This window comes from Oxyura jamaicensis, chromosome 15 (genome assembly GCF_011077185.1).
Source record: "Oxyura jamaicensis isolate SHBP4307 breed ruddy duck chromosome 15, BPBGC_Ojam_1.0, whole genome shotgun sequence".
NCBI lineage: Eukaryota > Metazoa > Chordata > Aves > Anseriformes > Anatidae > Oxyura > Oxyura jamaicensis.
Genome location: NC_048907.1, coordinates 12706305 through 12729036, shown reverse-complemented (window position 1 = coordinate 12729036; position 22732 = coordinate 12706305). Strand labels below are relative to the sequence as shown.

General features: G+C 48.9%; 1 protein-coding gene across 3 annotated transcripts in view; it reads left to right on the top strand.

The window, feature by feature from the left end:
* Positions 1–1428: 1428 nt before the first annotated feature.
* The window catches only part of ULK1 (unc-51 like autophagy activating kinase 1), a 78947-nt gene continuing 57643 nt past the window's right edge, over positions 1429–22732 (top strand). For 2 of the 3 annotated variants that reach the window (XM_035340416.1, XM_035340415.1), the window contains exons 1-5: positions 1430–2419; positions 2968–3060; positions 3150–3191; positions 17979–18011; positions 18774–18810. In XM_035340416.1, coding sequence (XP_035196307.1) covers positions 2330–2419; positions 2968–3060; positions 3150–3191; positions 17979–18011; positions 18774–18810 — 295 coding nt within the window. In that variant the 5' untranslated portion in view covers positions 1430–2329. Of the gene's footprint in view, positions 2420–2967; positions 3061–3149; positions 3192–17978; positions 18012–18773; positions 18811–22732 lie in introns of all 3 variants that reach the window. The other variant, XM_035340418.1, reaches the window with a different exon arrangement.

Here is a 22732-nt window from a genome sequence, read left to right as displayed (position 1 = left end):
CACACCGAAGAACACCCTTCACTTGCACAATTCCCCCTAAAAACCTAACTCTGCTGGAGTTTGAGGCACAGACTACCACTGATCAGACACTGCAGCTTCTGTATCTGGTTTTGGGACAAGCTGTCATTTTTCCAGCTACATTTTAAGCTCAGAACAGCACCTGAACGTGAGTTATCTAGCAGCCAAGGGCAAGAGAGCGCAGGCCAGGCACCGTATCAGCCAGACACTGCTTTTGAGCAAGGCCTGATGCTGTGAGGTGCTGCCTGTTTCTGACTTTTGCCAAAAACAGCGATAACTGCAGATGTTTGGCGTCATGACACTGAGCACCCTCAGCCCTGCATGTCCGCAGAGCCAGATGGCCTTGTGTTTGTTTGCACTGTCAGGTTACGACAAAATGACATTTGGGATGAGCTGACGACACCTGGATGCCATCCCCTGACGCGTGCCCACCTGGCAGCTAGGGGTGGAGGAAAGGGGCCGGGATCCGAACACAGATCGATGCCACACGATTGAGCAAAAAGCAAACCCCACGCTGCACGGCGCAAACGGGAGCGCTGCCTGAGATGCGCGGCTGTCTCTGCAGCTGGAATAGCGTGTTCTGATTTTTACATTTTGATAAGGATGCACACGGGGACAGGGCGTGGGGACTAGAAAACAGCCCTGGATGTGGGGCTGAGGGCCATTTCGATGCCCTCAGAGGATGTCGGAGAGAAGCAGCACTGGGCCTCACCGTGCGCAGCGCAGGCAGCCTGTGGAGGAGAGGGATTACGGGGTGCGCATGGCCACTGCCCCCGCAGAGACGCTTTTGTGGTAAATTTTGAAAAAACTTGCCATTCACTTAGTTATTTACAACATTGCTGAAAGATTTTATTGGGGGGGAGGAGGGGACTGCCCCCGCAGAGACGATTTTATGGTAAATTTTGAAAAACTTGGCATTTAGTCATTTGAAACATTTCTGAAAGACTATTTTTTGGGGGGGGGGGGGTGGTGAGGGAGGGGAGGTAGGACCCTGACACTGCCCCCCTAGCAAAGTTTTTTTGGTAAATTTTGAATACTCGACATTTATTTAGTCATCTGAAAAAATTCTGAAAGACTTTTTTTTTAGGGGGAGGGGGGAGGTGGGGGAACATTGACACTGCCCCCTTAGCAACGTTTTTGTGGTAAATTTTGAAAAACTGTCCATTTATTTAGTTATTTGAAACATTGCTGAAACTTTTGTTTTGTTTTGCTTTGTTGTTTTGGGGGGGGGGGGGGGGAGCTGCTACCGCCCCCGCAGCGACTTTTTTGTGGTAAATTTTGAAAAACTCGCAATTTTTTTAGTAATTTGAAACATTTCTGACAGACATTTACTGGGGAGGGGGAAGGAAACTCGACATTTATTTACAACATTTCTGAAAGATTTTTTTTTTTTCTGGGGGGGGGGGTAGCTGACAGACAGCAGCATAACCCCCCCGCCTTCCAGCTCCGAGCGGGGGGACACCCCCAGCGGTGCACGCAGGGTCTCAGCGCCCCGCCGGTGACTCAGGGCCGGCGGCGGGCGGCGCCTTTAAACGCGCCAGGCTCGGCCCCCTGCGCCTCAGGTGGCCGCCGCCGCCGTGCCGGCCTCTCGCCTCCTCAGTACCGCGCACCGCGCTTGCGCCGCCGGGGCTGGAGCCGGCCGCGTGTGGGGGCCGAGCCGCGCCGCGCTCCGCCGAGCTTTGTCTGGGCCCGCGGCGGGCGGCGGAGCTCGGGGAGGCGGCGAGGACCCCGCGGGTGAGCCCGAACGGGCGTCGGGCCGCGGGCGGCCCTTAAGGTGGATCTGCGCTTAAGGTGGAGCGAGCGCTTAAGGTGGAAGCGGAGTTAAGGTGGATTCGGAGTTAAGGTGGAGCGGGGCTTAAGGTGGACTCGGAGCCAAGCCGCGCCTGCCGGGCGGGCCGGGCCGGGGCTCGGCATGGGGAGAGGCGCCTGAAGCGGCCGCCCCGAGGAGCAGCGCCCGGCCGTGCCGAGGAGGGCATGGGGAAGGCCCGCTGCTGAGGAGCCGGCTCCTTCGCTGCCGCCGAGGATGAGCAGCGCCCGGCCCTGGTGCAGGAAGAGGCAGCCCATGGACGGAGGCGCGGTGGGGGACAGGAGCCAGACGCCGAGCTGCCGAGGGGCTGACAGCACCGGGGCTACCCCCCTCCGGCCGGCCTCCAGCTCCTGACCGCCCTTCGGGAGCGGGGCAGGCTGCGCGCTCCCGTCCGGGTCGGGAGCGATTCCGTCTTCTTTAAAGGGAGCTCCTTCATCACCGCCACCATCATCATCTCCATCGCCTTCCAGCCCTGAAGTTCGCCCCGCCGGCCCTGGCAGCGCCATGGAGACGGTGGGAAAGTTTGAGTTCAGCAGGAAGGACCTGATCGGGCACGGAGCCTTCGCCGTCGTCTTCAAAGGCAGGCACAAAGAGGTGAACGAGCCCTTCTTCTTCTCCCTTTCATTAATTTTTATTTTTCCCCCCCTCACCCAGGCTGAACTTGGGCACAGAGAGCTCGGTGCCGCAGGGTCTCTCAGGGGGCGCAGGGCTTTGCCTTTGGGTGCTTATTCTGCCAAGTTTGGCCTTCCTCCGCTTCGCCCCTCCGAAAGGAGGGGAAGTGGGAAATACAAGGAAAGTGATCCTCCAGTGGATTTCCCATCATCAGGGCTTGGGATAAGCCGTGGCTACCATGGCGTGTTTATTTCTAGTGATTAAATAAGAGGATAACTGGCCTATAAAGTAATAACAAAAACCCAAACCTTGGGATTTTCTCCTCGGTCTGGCAAGCGTAATTCAGGAGAGGGCAAGTCTGAACAAGTGAGGGATATGCACCAGGGCATACAGCAGAGGCCTTTCGTGGTGCTGCAGGATGCTTCATTCTGTAGTGTTTGCAGTCTGTTAAGAGGCTGCTTATCCCAGTGTATGCTTATGGTGAAACTGACATCTAGCTCTGAATTACATGTGCTCTATTTCACTTTCAGAAACCGGAGCTGGAAGTAGCTGTGAAATGCATTAACAAGAAGAACCTTGCAAAATCACAGACACTGCTGGGCAAGGAAATTAAAATCCTTAAGGTAAAGGCAGACAGAGTTATTTTCTTTGGTCTTTGTTCTCCATGCCCATTGTTGCTCCTAACTTACCGTATTTGTTTTACTTTTTCTAGGAATTGAAACATGAAAACATCGTTGCCTTGTATGACTTCCAGGTAAATACATTCATTTATGTTAAAGCTTTCTAGATTTGGGAGAGGTTGAATGGAGTTCTTGGAATTTTGTTGTTTGTTTTTTGTTTGTTTGTTTGTTTGTTTTTAACAGTTTGTAATCAAACATTTTCTGGGAAAAAAAGTCTCCTCATAAGTTATGAAAAGGTGGACAAAGATGGCTGAGCAGGTCATGTATGAACTGTGCTCTGGACAATAAAACTTAGGCAGCTGGGAGTTGAGGTGGGAGCTCCTGTTCCCAGGATACTAATGCAGTGTGTGGCGAATATGTTTGTGCTGCTCCTAAGTTCTCAAAACATCAGAAATAAAATAAAATCACAGGAGTTACTCTGGGCACACCTGTCTTTTATTTTTCTTCCATGGGTCTGGATATGCCTAAGAAAACTTAATTTTCCTAGACAATGTAGAAATAGTGTGACCATGACTTTGTAGCATATGATTCCCTTTGGTTCCTGAGGATTTTCATTTGCATTTTTCTGTTGTCCTTGTGGCAATCAGTAAGTGTTTAAAAATTGCAGCAGACGTTTTTAGATTATTGTGGTTTCCCACAGCTGCTTTTTCCTTCGAAGTCAGCTCTAAAGGTCTTATCTAAGGGGCTAAAACTGATCTACTCTGAAACCCAAGTTCTCCAATGATACTTCTTTTTTTTCCTTGAATTTCTGGTTAACTTGCTGCGTGGCCTGGTGGCGTGAGCTTTTTTTCTCCAGCATTAGTGATGCTTTTTAAGAAAAACACGGCAGGATCTAACAGCATGAAGTGGAATCCTTCTGTTTGTGGTTGCAGGGGCTGGAGGCAGCGTGTCGGCAGCGCTGTTTACCCCCAGGCCTCACACTGGCAAGTGATGGCTGTGGGTTTTGGGGGCCCAGGACCCCATGCCAGACCCCGGTAGGCACCGGTCCCGTGTCGGGGGGCTGCCTGCCCTGTCACGAGGCCCGTGTTTGTTGACATTCCTCCTTCTGCATGGATTGGTTCAGGCGGCCCCACGTCACCCGCAGCACGATGCAGCCCGGTCGCAGTGCCTCCTGGGTGCTGTAGTCCACCTGCGTCACCCCGGCTCTGCAGCCCTGGGGGGCTACGTCCCCCCCGTGCCCCTCTCCTCGGGGACAAGGTCATGGCAGGGTGCTGCAGGGGCCTGCTGGGGTCAGGTTCCTGGAAAGCGCTGAGTGCCTGGCGCTGTTTTTGTTGGAGGTGGGTGGACGTGGGGGATTTTAGGTTTTCTGGGAGGGAGGTGAGGCCGCTGGGAACAGGATCGCTTCTTGGAAATGCCCTTTGGGTGGGAGGCCACCTGTTCCCTGCTCCCAAACCACCCTGTAGAGCTGGCCTTGCAGAGTCCCAGGGCAGTGACTGCCTTTGGCCTGATGCACGCTGCAGAGTAGCACAGGGCTGCAGAAGCTCCCTCTGAGCATAGGCCACCCAAGGCTTTAGGATCTCTGTTTTTTTCGTTCACCTTCCCTGCATGCCTAAATGTGCTTACTCTGTAACTTCTCAGTTGAGAGGGCGAGTGGCTGCTTCTGCTCTTCTTCTGTAGTGTGCGTTTGTATGAAGCATTACAGTGGTGGATTTATTTCTTGCACATCTTTCAAAACCCGTGTATTGTGTTAAACTGTCCTTGCTTCAAGTAGCTGCCTGATAGGGAGCAGCTCAAAGATATGAAATTATTCCTTTTGCAGTAAATAACTGCAGCCATGCATTTTTCTCCTTATGGGATGGCAAATGCACTTTAGTTAACTTCTGTGTGTAGCAGCATGGCCTGGTGAGGCATCTGCAAGAAGCTGTGTAAGATGCCACAAACCAGAAGCTTGGGACTGGTCCTGTGCTCGGGGCATGCCCTGGTGTGCGTTTAGCTACCAGCGTTGTCAGACACTCTGTGTATGACCTGGGTAATTTGGTGTCTTGGACAAAGTGAGGTGACTTAGGCTGTGAGTAGGGATGTTACATGGTGCTAGCAGGGTGTGGAATCCCCTCTGGTGTAAGTTGGTCTGTAATCAGGCACCTGCATAGGTCGTGTGTGTGATGCCTGGTGTTTGGCCCTGTTCTGTGTTCAGGAGTTGTACGAGTAAACAAGCTATCTGCAGAGGTAGCAGTGCAGTTCTGTGGAAGCCGGCCTTCTGCCCACCTTTCTGTATTTAGTGGAAAAGGCTACTTTTTTACCCCCCTTCTGAAAGGCGATGAGTTGCTTCATCCATAGCTTGTATAGATGTATGTGTTTACCCTTCAAAGTGTTGTGGGAACCCTGAACTTCTAGGCTTTCTAAAACCAAAGGGGTTTATTCTGCTATTACAACATCACAGAGCAAAAAGGAAAAAATAGCTCCTGTGAATCTCAATGTTGCATTTTGTCTTTCTTTCCTCTGCTCCTCCTCTCAGCAGTGACTTGAACTTTTACTTGCATCTTCCTTACACACACAGAAACGGTTGCCAAAACCACAGAGGCTGTAAGCAAGCGATTACACCCAGCGATGCTCTCGTTCGTATTTTCCTGGTTATAAGCTAATGCTAACCAGGCCCCATACATCAAGATTTTGGATGTGATGCCAGATTTGCCCCAGACAGGCACTTGCAGAGCTGATATCTAGTCCTGACAGCAGCTCACACCCTTGCACATCTATTTTATCTTTCAATTTGTAGAAAATTGCTGTGTTCCTTATTGTTTCATAGGTCTTTGTGATACTGTCTCATACACAGTGACAAAATAAGACACTTCCTAGGAATAAATGATACTGGTGAATGTTTAATGCAGAGCAGCGTGGTGTCTGGACTTTTATAGATCCCCTTGCCAGAGTCCTAAGAGCAGCATCATTAAATGAGAACGGCTCACAAAATGAAATATGCACATTCGCATTATGTGCTCATGTATTAATGAGAGGTGCTGTGAATAGTCTAGGAGCCTAACGAGACAACCCCTGTCCAAGGAGAGGATAAATCATATGTTACTGCTTTCCTGAAAGTACTACACATCTAGTGTCTGTACGGAGCTGTGCTGCAGATCTCTCCTGGGCACAGGAGTTGTTTGGCATAAAGTAAAAACCTTCCATGTGCAGGGTGTGGTAGTTGCTACTGAACAACTGCTGGCTCTCAGCTGGCTGTCAGGGGAGCTGGAGTTGGGGTTTCCAGGCTGCAGCGGTCGAGAGGAGTGCAAGAGTCCAGAGAGACACCTGGAGACCAGGAGTCTTTTTACTCTTTTTGAAGATAGCTGAATGAAATCTTGTTTTTAAGGTGGAAATTAGTGACAACAAGGATACAAATGTTCACTTCCATTGTATGAGGATTTGGTCTGAGGAAAGTTTCTTAGAACATGGATTTCAAAAACAGCTCAGCTCTTGGTGCATGCTGACACTGAAAGCTTTTCCCCCCTGTGCTTTTCCTCCACCAGGAAGCTTGGTTAAATAGGTGCCAACTAAAGATCTCGTGTAACTGCATTGGTGCTGGGGCAGGTTTATTCCAGTACTGCAGAGCAAAGCAACCCTAGGGCAGCTGCTCAAGGCCTGCAGAAAATCCCCTATTTGTGGACATAAATCATGCTTTAGTTATTAAAGTGTTTTCTTGCACGAAATGGGGAGAAGGATTACTTTACCAGTACGTCTTCCCTAGTTGTGTGTTGTGATCTGAGCTTCCTAAAACAGCCCAGCTATGACTGCTTTTGTGGGTACTGCTTTTCCCTCCCCCCCCCACCCATGCTTGGGAAGTAGAAATGCAGTTGTTAACACCACACAGGGCATGGAACTGCTGAGTTTCTGTTTCAGCCTTGGTTACCTTTCCATAATTTTATGTCGAGCTGGCTTCTTGTACTCATCAGCTGGGAATGAGCTCAGAGGAATGCTTAAATCACTCGTGCAGTGAAGTCTCACCAAAAACATGTCTGCTGGGGTGACTGTATCACCTCCAGCTCCCGAAGAGCGACAAAGACCAGGGAGTCCTTGCAGTGCAGTCTTCCTCGTACCCAAGGATTAAGGTGGCAGAACAAAGGTTCTCTGGCTGAATGATCAGGTGCCCTGGGCCAGGTGCCTTTGGGGCCAGGTACTAACAGGCTCATTCTGTTGTTGCTTTCTCTAAAAGTCCTGGTGATCAATAGGATCCTGGCTGTTTGGGCTGCGACGTGCTGTTGTGCTCCCTGCACCATCACCCTCCTCTGACACAGAGCCGCCAGTCCCCATCTCGTGTCCCCTGGCACGGCTGTGTGAGCAGCAGTGTCCTTTGTGCCCTCCAGCACCGCTCACTTGTGCTGCAGCGCTTTGCTAATCTGGTGGTGGATGAATCAGTGCTGCTGCAGCGTCACCTCCCTCCCTGCCACTGCTCGTGCCACCTAACACAGGATCATCTCCTTGGGCACTACCGTTCAGGTGCCGTGTCGCAGGAGACACGGGGCTCCACGGTGACACTTGGGATGATTAAGGAGGCACTCTGTGCCTGGGAGATCATGCTCCTGAGGTCAGGCAGGCTGCCTGGTTAAATCTGTTTTAATTCCATCCCTGAGTGAGGCTGGCAAGCTGCCTCGTGAGTGGGTGTGAAGTGCAGGCTCCTCAGAGCACTGCCAGGCAATCCTCCTCCTGTTTGTGCTGCGGACGAGAATGGGGTGTCTGCTGTCCTGCTCTGTCAGCATCCTCCCATCTGCTGGGGGGTATCGCTGTTACTGGAGGCTGGGCTGGCCTAATTTAGAGCTAGAAGGGGGAAAGGATGGAAAATCCATCTGTTCTCTGCCAGTAATCTTGTAGGATGAGGTCTGAGAGTCTAGTGAATTGAAATAGCTACGTTTGTGGCAAGTAGAGTATTTTATACTATATTTTATCATCTTACATTTCTATTGGATGTTGGCTTCGTTAGCTGGGTGCTCCACTGCGCAGGTGACAAACATCTAGCAAATGTTGACCACTAAATATAGACCTCAGAGGAGTCATTGGGCTTTTTTTAGAGGGAGTGGTCTTGTAGCATTTCTGAAATGGTCATCCCTGTTTTGCTCATCCTGTATGTAAAGCACATACCTGTGTCCTTCTCACGTGATTGCGATGTCACGGAGGAGCCAGCGATGTGGACGGTTAATAGCCTCTGAAGCTGCTGTGGAAGGTAGCATTACTCAGGCTGTAATGACAGATTGAGGAATGTTTCCCAGGAGTAATCGGAAACCGGTAGGCTGTTGCGCTCGCTTGGACAGCAGAGCTCTGGTAGCGGCTGAGGTGCTATTCGTGCTGCTGCTCTTTAAGCTTCATCAATGTTTCCATTGTGAAAATTTCCACTGCTCGAGTCCTTGTGCTGACTGAACGCAGTCTGAGTGGATGAAGCAAGGTGGTAGAGGTTTGGAAGGCAGATGGGAAGAGGGGCTTTCTAATTGTGTTGACAGGGGAAAAATGCCCCCGAGCAATGGCTGAGTGGGGCTGAATTCAGATGGAGAACCATTGCTCGAATTTCTTCCAAGTTTTTGTAGGTCCAAACCAACGCTCGATTGGTTTTGAGACTGGATTGGACTCAACCCTAAAACAGGAAATTGCAATAAAAGCGTGCATTGCAAAGGCTCGTCTTAATGCTTGAGTGTGTGTAGAGAATTAAGAGTAATTAATTCACTCTCATGTCTTTCTTCTCTTTTCTGCACCCCATGCTGTCCCACATGTTGATACCAACCAAAAAGCCTTTGCACAATGGTCAGACTAGCAAACAGCAAGGGTGAGGGCCAGTGCTGAAGGCAGGAGTTTGAGCTGGATGTCCCTCTTGGTTTGGGCGAGCTGCTAGCGAAGCTCTGCTCCTCTGAAGAGGACACGGCTTTTCTGTGAGGCAGACAGCCTTCAGCACAGGGCAGCAGGGAGGGAAAAGCTGAGCCGGGGTGGCCAGCAGAGCTGGTGGTCTTTGATCTGCACAGTCAGGAATATAAGGGTGGGTTTTTGTGGGTTTGTTTCAAAACTTTCTGCGTTTGGGTTTTTCATTGTCAGGGGATTTCTTTATTTTATTTTGTTTTTATTGCTTTAACTTATGTTCCTGTAGCACAACAATATGGCAAACCTGACAGAAAAGGAATATAAATGGTGTGGTCTTCCAAGGCAGCAGCATTTCTCAGGTATAGAGCAGTTAAATCTACTTTACTTAAGAGAAGCCGTCTTAATTATCTTTGCCAGATGTTATGGCTCCTCTCTGAGAAATTTAGAAATAAATGTCCACAGCAGAATCCGATAAACATCTCAGCCAACAGATAGCTCCAGAGCCTCTTTGGTGCTAACAGTATAGCGAAGAGGTGTTCTAACTGTGATGCCTCCTGCTTTATGAAGTGCAGGCCTTAAATACCACTGTAAACATGGAAGGATGCCCTCCACGCGCAAAGAGAGGATCCCAAAGCTGCCTTTGCTTTGATACCTAAGGCTGCTTCAAGGTGGGGGATTGAGAGAAGTGAATCAAATTCTGCGTCACTGGTTGCTGAGGGCAAAAACGTTCAGTCTGGCTGCGAGAACACCTGGCTTGTCTCCTAGCATCAGAGTAACAGGAGGAATTAGGTCAGCTCAGCTGGTGTGCTAGCGATCAGCCAGACAGCACGCTTCACTTGTGGGCAGTGAAAGATGCCGAATTTCAAGTCCTTAGAGCTCCTGTTCAGCGAAGCATCCCGCGTGTCCAGGAGAAGATGGACCTCCAGGCAGCTCGATGCCTGGAGCACGGGAGCTGCTGCATGGTGGGGAGCTGCACCAGGGCATGAGGTGGTGTGAGGTAGAGCCGAGATGGTGCCGCTCCGTGGCTTTAAAGCATGTGGTTTGTTTCTGTGTGTGTGCGCTTCGTGATAACGCTGCACACGCAACTGGGCAGTTGAGTAACTTTCTCTTTGGAGGCTTTTTTGTGTTTGACACAAAATGTTTAATTTAGCTGGCAGTTGTAGCCAGCCTGTTAAAGCATACTCTGTTTTCTTTGTCTTTGAAATATTGCAGATTCAAGCCTGTGTTACCTGGCTTCTGGTAACTGGATTTTTTTCATAATAAATTAATTTTTATTTGAATGAAAACTCACTTTTTTTCTTTATATTCCTTGTTATAACACTTTTGTGCTGTGATAGTGTGTATTTGCTTTCCTAAGTCTGGTAAATGAAGTATGAAATAAATGAATATGAAAGAAGAAGACTTGCGAACGCCAGCTCATGCATCTGCTATAGGAAACCAAGTGGGGGTTGGGCCTCTAATTCCCACAGTTGCATTTAAAAAAAAAAAAAAATCTCCTGCGGGATATCAGATTAAGTTTTTTGATGGCAAATCCCAAACACACCCACGCTGTTCACAACTGCGCCCATTGGCTCTAAAATCCAGCTTCAGACTGAGTGGCTCTGCTCGCACTTGAGCGTGTCTCGGTAAGCGAGGATGTGAGGATGTCTCAGCGAGCGTGATGCCAGCAGAAGCATTGGGCGTGATGCCAGCTCCGTGGAGAAGCCTGTTCTTGTAGCCTGCCTTGCTGTCTGCCTCGATCCACAGCACTGCTCCTGTGCTCTGGGCAGGCTCGTGCAAGGCAGCGTTACGGTGTGCGGGGATTTCATTGCAGTGCGTGTGACCGACCCTGAGGTAATGGGGAAACAAACCTTAAATGCGCCCTTGATAAAATGACTGTGATATGGAAAGGAGAAGAGGAATAAATGTAGAAAAGCAAATTGGATCTTCAGTATTTGGGCTATTGTTTTCAGGATTTTGAAGTCACTTCTCTTGACTGTTAACACAATGCATTGCCACATGCAGAGAGATGCTTGCTTTAGTTCAAAGAAGCTCCCAGGTCTTACCCCCTTTGCAAAGGGGTAACTGCACTTCCCACTCCACAGCACAAAGTCCTGACTCTTCAGGATTCTGCTGCTTTTTTCTCCACTCTCTCATCCTTGCTGGGCTGTGCAGCAGGAGCCTGACCTGTGCTGCACACCCTGAGGCCCTGGGGCTTCCCTGAGAGCTGGCCAGCTGGGGACACCGGCAGCATGGGTGACACAGCATTGTCCCCAAACAGCACTGTAAGAAGCGCCTGCTCCTCAGTGTCCCTGCAGCAAGAGCCTTTAATTTGCTGTGGTGCACGTCTCTGGTCTTGCCTCGAAGCTCTGTGACTTGTTGAACCTGCCACTTAGTCTCTCTCCTCTTATGAGAGCGATCCTGTGTTTTGGTTTTCGTGGTTAATGTCAGCTCAGCTCGGGCTTGCTGCAGTGTTTGTTCTGCGGAGGCCCGACATGCCCCTGCAGGAGAGCCGTGTTTTCCTGTCGGGGCGCTTCGTGAGCATGGTAGTCATCCGTCATTCAGCAAGAGCTCTGCATCTCGGGGCAGGCCCTGAACCTTTGTGGAGCCAGCAGCCAGCTGGCAGGGCCGTGGTAGTGCAGATAGAAAAGAGGGGCAGCTCCTGATTCAAGGGGAGCTGCAGAAAGCCCGTGTTAGTGGCAGGAGATGGAGTTTCTTTGGGTCTCCTGAAGAAGCCATCCTGCTGTTTGCCTGGGGTGGTGTTAGCTGGCCGGCACGCACACTGTCCTGAACGTGACAGTGCCGTGGTCATTTCTTAAGGTCACACAGCTGGACTCCAGGACTGTTGCCAGGGGGGTGTGATTGTATGGGAAGTACTTTCTCTCCCTTCCTGCAGCCCCTGCAGAACCAGAGGATAGCTTGCCTGCTGTTTTTAATCCACACTGAAGCGTGACCATCCCAAAACAGCTCTGCTTCATAAGCAGAGAACACTGTAGTGCCTGGAATGGGGGTGTAGCACCTTGCATCGTTGTTCTCAGGATCCTGCAAATATCCACGTTCAGCAAGGCGACCATAAACCCCTTCTGCGCTGCAGGACCTCCCTTCTGCTTGCCCTATATTGTGCCTGGAGCTCCAAATCCTGGAGCAAGCTGTCAGGTCTGCAGGAAGCAGAATGTAGCTGAGAGCTGATGCAGAAGTCAGACAGCTTTGGGCCTTGCCTCTTGTGCCTGAGGCTCTGTGTGAGGACACTGGGAGCCCTCGTTCCCCTGGGAACTCAAAGATCTGCTGACTCTGCAGAGCTCGTTATAACGCTTTCCAGACGGTAGCAGCAGGTTTTATTGCTGGGCCTGGGTCTGCCAAAACAGGCAAAGATACTGAGGAGGCCGTGGCATGATGGCATTTGCTGCTTGCATACCATCTATTGGGCTGTGCGTGTGTGACTGCTAGGGCAGCCCACGCTTCTGACTTGCAGTGTAGCCATGCACGCGGAACGTGGCCGTTTGTTCCTTGTAACATGCTAGCTCACCTCGGGGCTGGACCTCGCTGGCTGCACAACTTGAATCGCAAAGCACTGTCCTGAAACGTGCTTTTTTGTCTGGCCTTCCAGCTTTGTCTGGGTGTAAGAAGCACTTTGTGATGGCGTGTCTATGCAGAGAAGAGATTGTATTGAGGCAAATAAGTACTTTCTTCTTTTCTTCCTTCATTTGAATTAATTGTTTCCTGAGTAAGAAACTGTTTGAAGTGTTCCTGAGTTCTTTGTTGGTAAGGTTGAGAAGGAGTGAAGAGAAGGAGCAGGGCAAGAGAACAGAAGCACAATGGGCTCTGAGTTCTTTTTTTTCTTTGTGTGAGGTCAAGAGCCATATGAATATCTTCTAGCTATTTGTTTTAGATCTGTTTTGCTAAGGGTGAACACTGGTAGGTGCTCCCAGAATTCATACTAACGTTACTATTGTCTTTTATCTTGCTTCCGTTCAGATAGTTGCGTCAGGAGATAATCCGTGCATAGCATGAAAGTTTTCCTCTTCAGAGGTTAACCTGCCCAAGCCAAGCTCTGGGTCAGACTGAAATACCACTGAGAGGCGTTATTGCTTGGAAACTTCCTTCTGAGAACAGCAGGTTTTGTCCCCAAGCCCAGCCGCCTTGGGAGCCACGATGTTAGCTAAAGGCTTTTCCAGGTGGTTCCTGTAAAGCAAAGTTCTGTTTGCCACAGCTGGTGTCCATAACTCAGTGCCGCTTTCGGAAGAGGGATGAACAGAAAATAGAGATCATACGTCCAAAGGGCACCAGCTCTGTGAGGTCCTGCTGGCAGGACAGGAGGATGCAGCGTGCCTCGGTGCTGAGGTTCTGCTGCAGCAAGCAGGGGAAGTGGCATTTAAAAAAAAAAAAAAACTCAAAGCAGTAAAACTTAGCTTTCAGTTGGTGTCACCTTTATCTTCCATCGCCAGGTTAGACTCCGAGCTTCATTTTGTGCTTCTGTTGGCTGGTACAAGCGGTGAGGCCTGGCCCTGCTCACGAAGGTCTCTGTGGCAATTATCTTCCCTTAGCAGCTGCCGCGGGTGCTGCTTGAGGCGGTGTCAGGCAGCACACGGCGGGGATCTTCTTGGAGGTGCAGGACAGGAATCTCACTGGGGGAGGCTAAGTAAGCACGCAGTGGTGTGCTTTTCTTCAGGAGAGAAACAAGAACAGCTCTGAGGACGCGAGTCCACACACCTCTGCAGGGGCAGCTGTGCCAGCCAAGCAGTGTGCAGCACAGGGGCGCACCAGCAGGGCATGCTCATCTTCAGAGTCCTCTTTCTGCTCCCCCAGCCCTCCCAGAGATGAGTTAGGTGAGGAGGAAGCTGTTCTCTGCAGAGTTAGTACCCCAGCGTCTGTTACGACGTTGGTCGCACACGGATGGGTGGAAATACAGCACTGCTGCGAGGGTTTTGGAGCGCTGTGTAATTAAACACTTTTCCCTTCCTGAGCATCTTTCTAAATCTGGTAGCAGGCTAGGTGCTGGGGCAGAGTGCAAGGGAGGATTTCTCTAAGGAAGTTTCCTCTCATGGACTTTTTAAGCTGTGGTAGGAGGATGACTAACTGCGGGTACACCCAGATGTTTCCCTTTGGACACACCTAAACACAGGCTTTCCAAGAAGAGGATCATGCCACCTTCCAGTATGGGTGGAGAGAACGCTTTGGAGACTGCACTGCTGGGTCATAACACCCCTAGCGCCATCCCTCGTGGTGCCTCAGCGAGGGATTTGAACAAAGCACTGTCCTGGGGTGATCACTGTTGTGTTCCTAAATGAGGTTTTTCTTTTTCCTCCATCAGCAGATGTGTGTTATTTGTAGGCAGTAGAGCCTGTTGCCTGTTTTTACACTCAATTAAGTTGTAACTTCATCGCTGAGGCCTCTGCTGTACGAGCTGCGAGTGAGGCGGTGATCCAGACTGATTAATTACCAGCTTGATGCCTCTGGCAGAAGCCATCGGTGTTTTGTAGAGCACAGTCAGGGTTCTGCTGCTGCGTTGTGGTGAGAGGAGTCAGGGGGTTGCCCCTGTGCTGCTCCCTGTTCAGTGGCAGGGCTGGCCTTGGCTGCAGGGGCTGGCACATGCGAGTAGGAGTCCAGAGTGAACTGTCTGCAGCACTTCTTGGACATGAGCCTCCACAGAAATACAGCAAATTGTAATATTGTTCTTGTTTCTGATGTGGAAACGAGCGGGCTGGGCATCTCGTTTCTTTTCAGGGAGGTGGCTAGCCTGCAAAGTCTGGCTCTGTATTTTTCCGTGTTCTGTTAATGAACAAATAGTAAGCACTGTGGAAGGATTAAAAAAGGGAAAAAAAATAGTTTCTGCTGCTCAGTCGGTATGAGAGAAGTCGGTTAGCACATTTGGAAAACCAGAAGGCTCTTTAGATGTCTGTTTCCTTTGTAACCACGCTAAGCTATTGGCTGAAGGCTTTTTCCAAACAGGAGTTTGTTTCAGAAGCCCTTCGTTAAATAAATGTTTGGTTTGGTGGTCAAATTCCTACTGATCTATCCGGGAAGCGAGCCCCGACATGCGAAGGTGGGCTCCAGTAGGGCACTCACTGGTGCCAGCAGTATTGGACTGTAGGGGCTGACAGGCATGGCAAAATAGTGCTGCAAGATGACCCCCTGAAATAAATGCACCTAGCATTCAAGTTGAGAGCTGGGCACCAGTTGTTTTGTCCCGCCGTGCTCTCATGGTATCTGCTGTTTGTTAACGTACGTGTAGCCCTGCTGAATGCCACGCTTCCAGTCCTCACTTGCAGGCATTTTTCCAAATCACAGGAAGGCGATTTCAGTTCCGCCAGAACCAGGCTGTACTGAAGACAAGTTTGGTGAGCCTTGTGAGCCTTCAGCAGCGGAGAAGGGCTCCTAATCAGACTAGGATGGCAGAGGCTGCTGTTGCCAGCGGATGGCTGGGGGACCCGCCTTCTTTTCCTCCAGCTGCCCATCAGGCATTGCCTCTGGTTCTTCGCCCTGTGCTGGTGAGGTAAAGGCAGCAGCCAGCAGGGTCACTTTGTTGCTGGGGCAGTCAGGCAGAGAATCTCCCTTGCCTGCCTGGGTCCTTACTTAACCCCGTCGCTGTGCACGTTGGCTGCCAAAAATCAATGACTTGCTTTATGATGTGTGTTTGCAGAGTCTTTAAATGAAGTACAGAGGAAAAACAACCAAGCTACGCAGTGTACATTAGCTGTTAGCTAATAACTGAGAAGTTATTACTAATATCTTTTGGATTTAGCTTGTCTAAGCTAAACTTCCTCTTCATTTTCCATACAGGCAATAATATATTAGGCTTCCCTGAGCCCTGCTGGCACCGCACATATTAATGGGTTATTGGTATTGAGCTGCAGTGACTCCAGCACGTTCAGCAAGATGTGTCTCTACAAAGTGCTGCCGTGGCAGTGATGAACTTGGTGCAGGCTGCAAACACTGCTTTAGAAACTTCCTCCGTGCCTGGAAGTTGCCCTGTGCTGAGCTCCGTGGCCTGCAGGCACAGCGGTGGTGCCGCCAGCCGCATGTCGGTGCTGCGTGTCCTCGCTTTGCGCGGTGCGTAGGGGGCTGCGGCTTGAGGAGAAGCGACAGGCCTGGATGTCTGTCACTTCGTCTGAAGCACATGTGGAAGGAGATAACGTGTGCTGCCTTTAAATGCAGCAATGAGAAAATAAGGCCTGGTTAAAGCTGTGCTTGCCGTTGATGAAAATACAACAAACGCCCTTTTTAAGCATCACAGGGAACTGTTTTCTGGACAAACGAGGAGACCTTCAAAATTTCAGCTGGTGAGAGCAGCAGTGAGAGCAGGGAGCACCAGCCCTGGCTCTGGTGAGCCCGTCCCGCCGGGGAAGCTGTGGGAGATGAGGCTGATGGGCCAGTGCCTGTGCACGCCTCCTGGGGGACGGTGGCAATGGGCAGCTGTGCCTGGTGCCTTTCACGGGGCAGGGGTTTTGTCTCTCTGCCCTCCTCCAGCCAGCTGGACAGCATTTGCATCCCATGTTGTGAGGTTAAGAGAACTGCAGGAGAGGTGATGGGAGGCAGTAAGAGCTCCAGGCATTTGCAGAGGTGGTCCCTTTGGTACAGGCTTGACAGGAGGTAGTCCTGCGTGCAGAGCAAGAGGAAAGGAGCTGAGAGCAGACCGCAAAGGCTGCTGGAAAACTGAAATGCTGGAAGGATGATGTGGGGCTCTTTGAAATTGTAGTCAGGCTGTAAGGGGAATCAGGCAGGTGTCTAAACAGCCTGTAAGTAAAGGCATGCTGCCCTGGAGCAATGGAAATGCAGCAAAGTCTTTTGCTCCACCGATGCTTTCAGTGCTTCTCTGCAGCCAGGTAATTGCTGCCTGCTCGTGTCCGGGTCTTGGCCTTGCATTTAGGAAGGGCTTTTAGCATACAAGCTTCTTTGTAGTGGATCTGCTCCTCTCTCACTTCGGTTCAAGAGGATTTAGAGGCTCTTGCTCTACCTGGGGCTGAAACATCTGGCTGTTTGCACATGTGCTCTCCACTGCTACTGGTTAGGCAGCTCTGCTAAGGCAGCATGCTTCTCGCACAGACCCCAGAGCTCCTGCTGCTTGGTGCCGTGGGCTTGGGGGGCTCTTCTCTGCAGTAGGGTGTGCTTGTAGAGTATGCCACCCAGTACGTGCTTCCAGTGTCCAGGGAGCCAGTGGAGATGATCAGCTAGGGCTGGGAATAACTTCAGGACTGAAAGAAACACCACAGTGCAGCAGCAATAACAAATTTGGGAAGACAAGCATTTGGTCTGGACTCGGTGTTGACCACGTAATAATCCAGCAAGCTTTAGGTTCCCAGTAATAGCAGGCTCTTAACTTCATCAGTGCTTTGGTAACGCAAGTGTAGGAACTGGTTGGCTGATGTTGCGTTTTCGACCTGTGTCAATGCTGTCAGATGGACAATTGTGCTGTGTTCTGGTGGTTGTATGTGAGACCTAAAACGAAAGCCTGAGCACCTCTGAGCCAGTTAAGCATTGACTTCCAATGTGTGATGGTATTAGAATGGAGCAAGGGCCCAGCTGGTGCATGGTTACTCGGAAACATCTTTGTTGTAACCCTGTGGCGTAGCCAAACATTCTGAGCTTGAAGGAAGCTGAGGTCTTTCTCATTTTTTTCCCTTCATGAAATCAAAGGTGGTCTGATCTCTTAAGCACCTTTCATCCATGGGGGTTGAAATGCAGGTCCCAAAGTTGCATTGCTCTTATCTTTTCATTCAGACTAGAGCTGCTCATGCAGAATAGCTGCTATAATGGGCAGTGTTAAATGTGGAAACAATTAAGACTCTAAGATAATAACGTACTGGCATCTGTGTTGCGTTCTGCTGTTAATCCCAAGAGCCAGAAAGGAACAAGAAGATCTACGCCACAATAGAGCAGATTTGCTCTGTTAAACAGGTGCACATTGAGAAAGGAACAATGTGCTTAAATTGGTGTGAAATACCTGATTCTTAAAAAGCAAGTGACCCTCCAGGAATCGGTCTGTAACAAAGTTCGTTCCCTCTCTTAAGCCTGGCATGTATAGAAGAGTTCAACTGTTTTAAAAGAAATACAGCAGTTGTAATGCGTGTGAAATATTGTGATGCATAAATCTTTGTTTTCTCTTTCCCCAGGAGATGGCAAATTCTGTCTACTTGGTTATGGAGGTGAGTGTCTTTCTTTTTATCCTTTTTTTTCAACTTTAATTTGGATTAAGCAGACCAGTTCATTAGATAAGAAGTGCTTTCTGCTCAGTCTCACCTGCGATGCTTTGGCTAATCTAATCTGCAGCTGCATAGCTTTGAGAACTGGAACAGTGTGCGTGAAGATAGCAGTGGGATTTTTTTATATTGCTGCTGCTAGAAGGTCATGCTGGCAGAGGTTTAATCAGTTGGATGCCTTACCTCAAGGGTCAAATGAGCATTACAAGATAGTATCTGCTTCCAAGATTCATGGAAAGAACATTTTATCCACACAGTATAGCTGCAAAGCTTTTTGTATGTTTTCTTTCTTCTGCAGTCTTTGTTCTGAGGTCTTGTTGACCTTTCCTTAGTGATGTGGAACATGATGTTGGGAATTACAGTTTTCAGCTATGGCTGCTCCCAGGTTTTCCTTAACTTCCTGGTGGTATTCAAGTGGTGACCTTTCTGCCCTCCTGGTTTTGCCCTTCTCTCTGTGCATGGATGTACACACATGCACACAAAGGCTAAGTCACGCTGTGTATAATAATGCAACGTAGCATGTGGGGCGAACATGCCAGAAGAGGAAGCTATTGGAATATCTTTTTTTCTGCCAGTTTCTGAATATATATTTTGATGTATGTGATTGTTTTTAAGTACCATGATAAGCCTGCAATGCTAGTGAAGTTTACTGAAGTTTTTAGTCTTTAATTTCCTTTGCATTAACTGAGCTTTCTGTTCTGCTTCCAGTACTGCAATGGTGGTGACCTGGCAGACTACCTTCACAGTAAGTAAAACAGCATGGAGAGTATCCTCTGTATTCATAAGGAATCACCAATGGTTCTTAAAGTTGCTGGGCTTTGACATCATCCTTTAATCTCACTTATGTGTCTCTGCATCATGGTTAAACAAAGTTTAGTCTCATTGTTAGAATTTAGAGTTAGTCAGCTGGATAATACTTCAGGCTGCTTATTTGAGGGACATAATGCCTGGAAATTACAAAAAATGAAGGATTAAAAGCTAAATTTAAATTTGTCCTACAGCTAGTGTTGATATCCCTACTTTTGTCGAGTGCTTTTGATGATAAGCTTTCTTTTAGGATGAAATTATATTGGAAAATTCAGATTTCTTCCAGGATATTTCTCTGGTATACATGAGGCACATCTTTATTGAGCAGTTATGGTGCTGCTTCGGTAATTTTGATGATCGCATGGCTATATTTCATTGCAACATCTACTTTCACACTGACTCTGACATTTTTGCTGGTAGTTCCTGTAGCACTTACACAAGCAGCACATGCAAATCCACTGCTTCTGATTGAATGAGATGCTTGTAAGCTTCCCAATCCATTCTGCCCTCTAATTACAAGCATTAGGCAATGCGGTAATTCTGTGTTGAATCAAAAGGCACTCTAATTCCCCTTGTCTTCATAACTGGACGACGTGCATATGTGCACGTTTCAGTGCAGTGCGCATTTGTGTTGGATCAAACTGTTGGTCAGCCCCACCTCTGATACGAGCTGAGGTTGTATGTGTTCTGCTGAGCAGAGCTTCTGTGGTGTTTTTGAATGATTCCTCTTCTGACTGATCTCTGGATGCTGCTGTCATTTAAAGCCCATCACAGGGTATGTTTTGAGCTTACAGTGGCAGATCTCTGCGATGTATGGTAGAGCTGTGGGAAGCATTGCAGAAGTCACTGTTTTTACCAGAGGAATAGCTAAAATTTTGTAGCTTGCGACAGGAGATCAGAGCAGGATCATCTACGATTTCTTTAAATTCTGTGAATTGGCATTGGCACAGGCCGTTATGGGTGGTCATGTTAGTCTCCTGGTGTAAATAGCACAGCTCCTGCAGAGTCCCTTCTGGCCACGTTCTGTGTGTGTGGCCCTGGGGGGGGGGTTGCAAGAAGGGCCCAAATAAATCAGCCTGGCCTTTCAGACGTCAGCATGATTTGGATTGGACGCTTGTTGAAGAGATGCTTGTGCACCTGTGGGTAAGAGGAGAAGTTATTTTTCCTAAATAACTTTTCCAAAATGGTGTTGTCATTCAACATCAGCGAGCGTGCTCCAATATGTTACCCTTGGGTCAGCTGTCGGCCTGTTTACTGCGCTTTACCAGGCAGCCTCTGGGCTGGTTGAACATTTGCTACATCTCTCCACGGTGCTGACCAAAAGCCACCTTTCGGGGGGGGCTTCATCTTTTTCCTACACCTCAAGAGCTACCAGGCCTTGTGCTGACCTGTGGTAAATGTTTGTTCTGATCTCCTGACCTGTGTAGCCGCTGTTCCCAAGGCAGCATGCTGAGGGCCTCCTCACTCAAGTGGAGCCCATGAAAATAAACAGAGGGGATATTATTACTTCTCAGTAACGGCAAAGTGAGGCTTGTGAAACAGCGATCTCTGCAAGAATGTGGTGCTGACCACAGGCCTCCATGGAGATGCCTGGACTTCAGTGCAGTCTCAGTGTTCTGCCAGTTTTCTGGGGAAGATGAGTGACCTTTTTTTGCAGGGACAGAAGTACAAGTTTCCTGTTTAGGATGTCATGGAGACAGTGAGTTGTCTTGTTTGCCACATCTGTTTGGTGACATCTAAATCAAATGAGTCTTCTGTATGTTCTCCCTCTGCTGCTGGTGGTTGGTCTGCAGACCGTTTGCAGACCGATGTGTGAATGTTTCTGGTTCTCGGTTCCCGGTTGGTGCATGTGAATGCTGCTTTTCCTGATTTTTGTAGAACAAGACAAGCTGATGTGATATTAAACCTGCTGGCCTGAAGTAAATGAGAAAGAGGTGTCAGTAAGAAGGATGTGTCAAAATGAGCTACAGACAGTACACAGAAAAATCCAGATGCTGCAAAGTGTGAAGGGAACAGGAGTCCGACCCTTAGCTCTTCTGTTGTGGGGTTTTGAATCCCTGAGCTTGATAGTACAAGTGGTATTAATTTTTGTGCTCCTCTTCAGTGAATTCAGGAGTCTCTGAAAGTGACAGTTGCACTTATTTCTCTGTCCTTCAGTTGGAGATTGCTGCTGTCATTTGGTAGACTGATGGGCTGTGTGTGAGAGATAAGGACTCTTGTTTTTCTCTGTGATGTGTCTGTTAGTGGAGTGAGGTGAAAGGGTATGCCCCTGCGCTCCCAGCGTAACTGCCTGTCCCTCTTCTGTTCCTGAGAGCATCTTCTCAATTTCACAGTCCACCCTTGCCGCACTACTGTGATTCTTGAGATTTAATGCTGCCAGAGGACCCGGCAGACCTCTGCCTAATTTTGCTATGCTGCATCATGGTAACTTCACTGTGCCACGGCAGGTTGACTGGAGGAATCACTCTGCAGGCTCAAGACAGGAGCTTAGATGCTAAGTGTGTTAGGAGCACAACACCTTTGCAAGGTTAAGAGCTTCAAGCAGAACTTCTGTGAAGTGGAAAAGCTGAAATTCTGCAGCAATTGGTAGCTTAGAGGCACTATATTCTCAGGGGAATGGATTTTCTGCTCTCGGTAGTAATGATTTTTTATATATAAATATATACATTTTTTCCCTGGTTTGAAGGGTTAGGGAGGCTTAACTGGTTTGAGGGAATGGCAGCTAGTGCAGTGTTCATCTTTTTGCCACCACACTATATAAAAGGGAAGGTAACGCCTTGAAGATGTGGCATGCTGCTGGAACTGCAGGTGAAGACAAGGCTCTAAAGAAAACAGCTTCTGCTAGAGGCAAGGTGTATTTAGCCAGGAGTTCCTAATTGCCTGCTGGCTTAATAACACTAAGTTCTAAGTCTTGTTTCTTGTTTGGGGGAAGGTGAGACAGCCTCTCCTTCCTGGGGCCTGAGCTGAATTGAGCAAAAATTGTTGGAGCTCTTGCTGTTTCGCAGAAGGACGGTGTTTTATCTGTTCAGGAACAGGAGTCCCAGTTCATTCGGGGAAAGCCTTGTTAAAGAGGAAGAAGTGGAGTGTTGTTTTTTTGTTTGTTTGTTTGTTTGTTTTTCCCCAGAAGATGCAGGTAGGTTTGGTAGATCTGCATCTAAGCTGCCTCATATCTTTAAGATCTCTTCACAGAATCTCCCCTTCTTGCAAAGCAGCCTTTTGAATTCCAGCCAAGTGCCAGTCTATGAGGAAAAAGGCCCAGCAAGGGGAGAGAAACTCTATATACATGTGCACTTGTGGCACGTGTACGCATCCAGGAGTGGCTGATAGCCGGGGTGACATTTTAGCTCTGCTTGTGCCTCTTCCTAGAACAGTGGGGTTTGGGAGCCGTGGGAGTTTATTTGCTATTCTAAATGCTGTTTAACTTAGCTGTTTCTCATGCACATATTTCAAAAGTTAGATTTTTAATTTCCTGTGTTGTGTTAAAGCTGCCTGCAACCTCATCTGTGTTTTCCTAAGGATTCCTCCCTTCTAGCTGATGAGGTAGAGTAGCGTTTTGAAGTTCCTCCCAGCTTGTTTTAAGGTTTTACTAGAGAACAGCTGGAAAAATACTAATGAAGTCCCGAGTAATCTACCGGGACCTTGTACAAAAGAAATGATTTAGTTCAAGTGGAACGGTGCTTTCTTTAAGCCTGCCTTATTCAGCGAGTGATAAGGAAGCAGGCTGGTAGTGCTGTTGGTCCTGTGGTTTGTTCAGCAGGCTGCTCCGAGCTTTGACAAGTTTCATGCATGCAGTTCTTAAAATAACAGAAGTTAATGTTGCACCAGTCTGATTAGAAGGTCCAGATGAATGTTATTTTAAT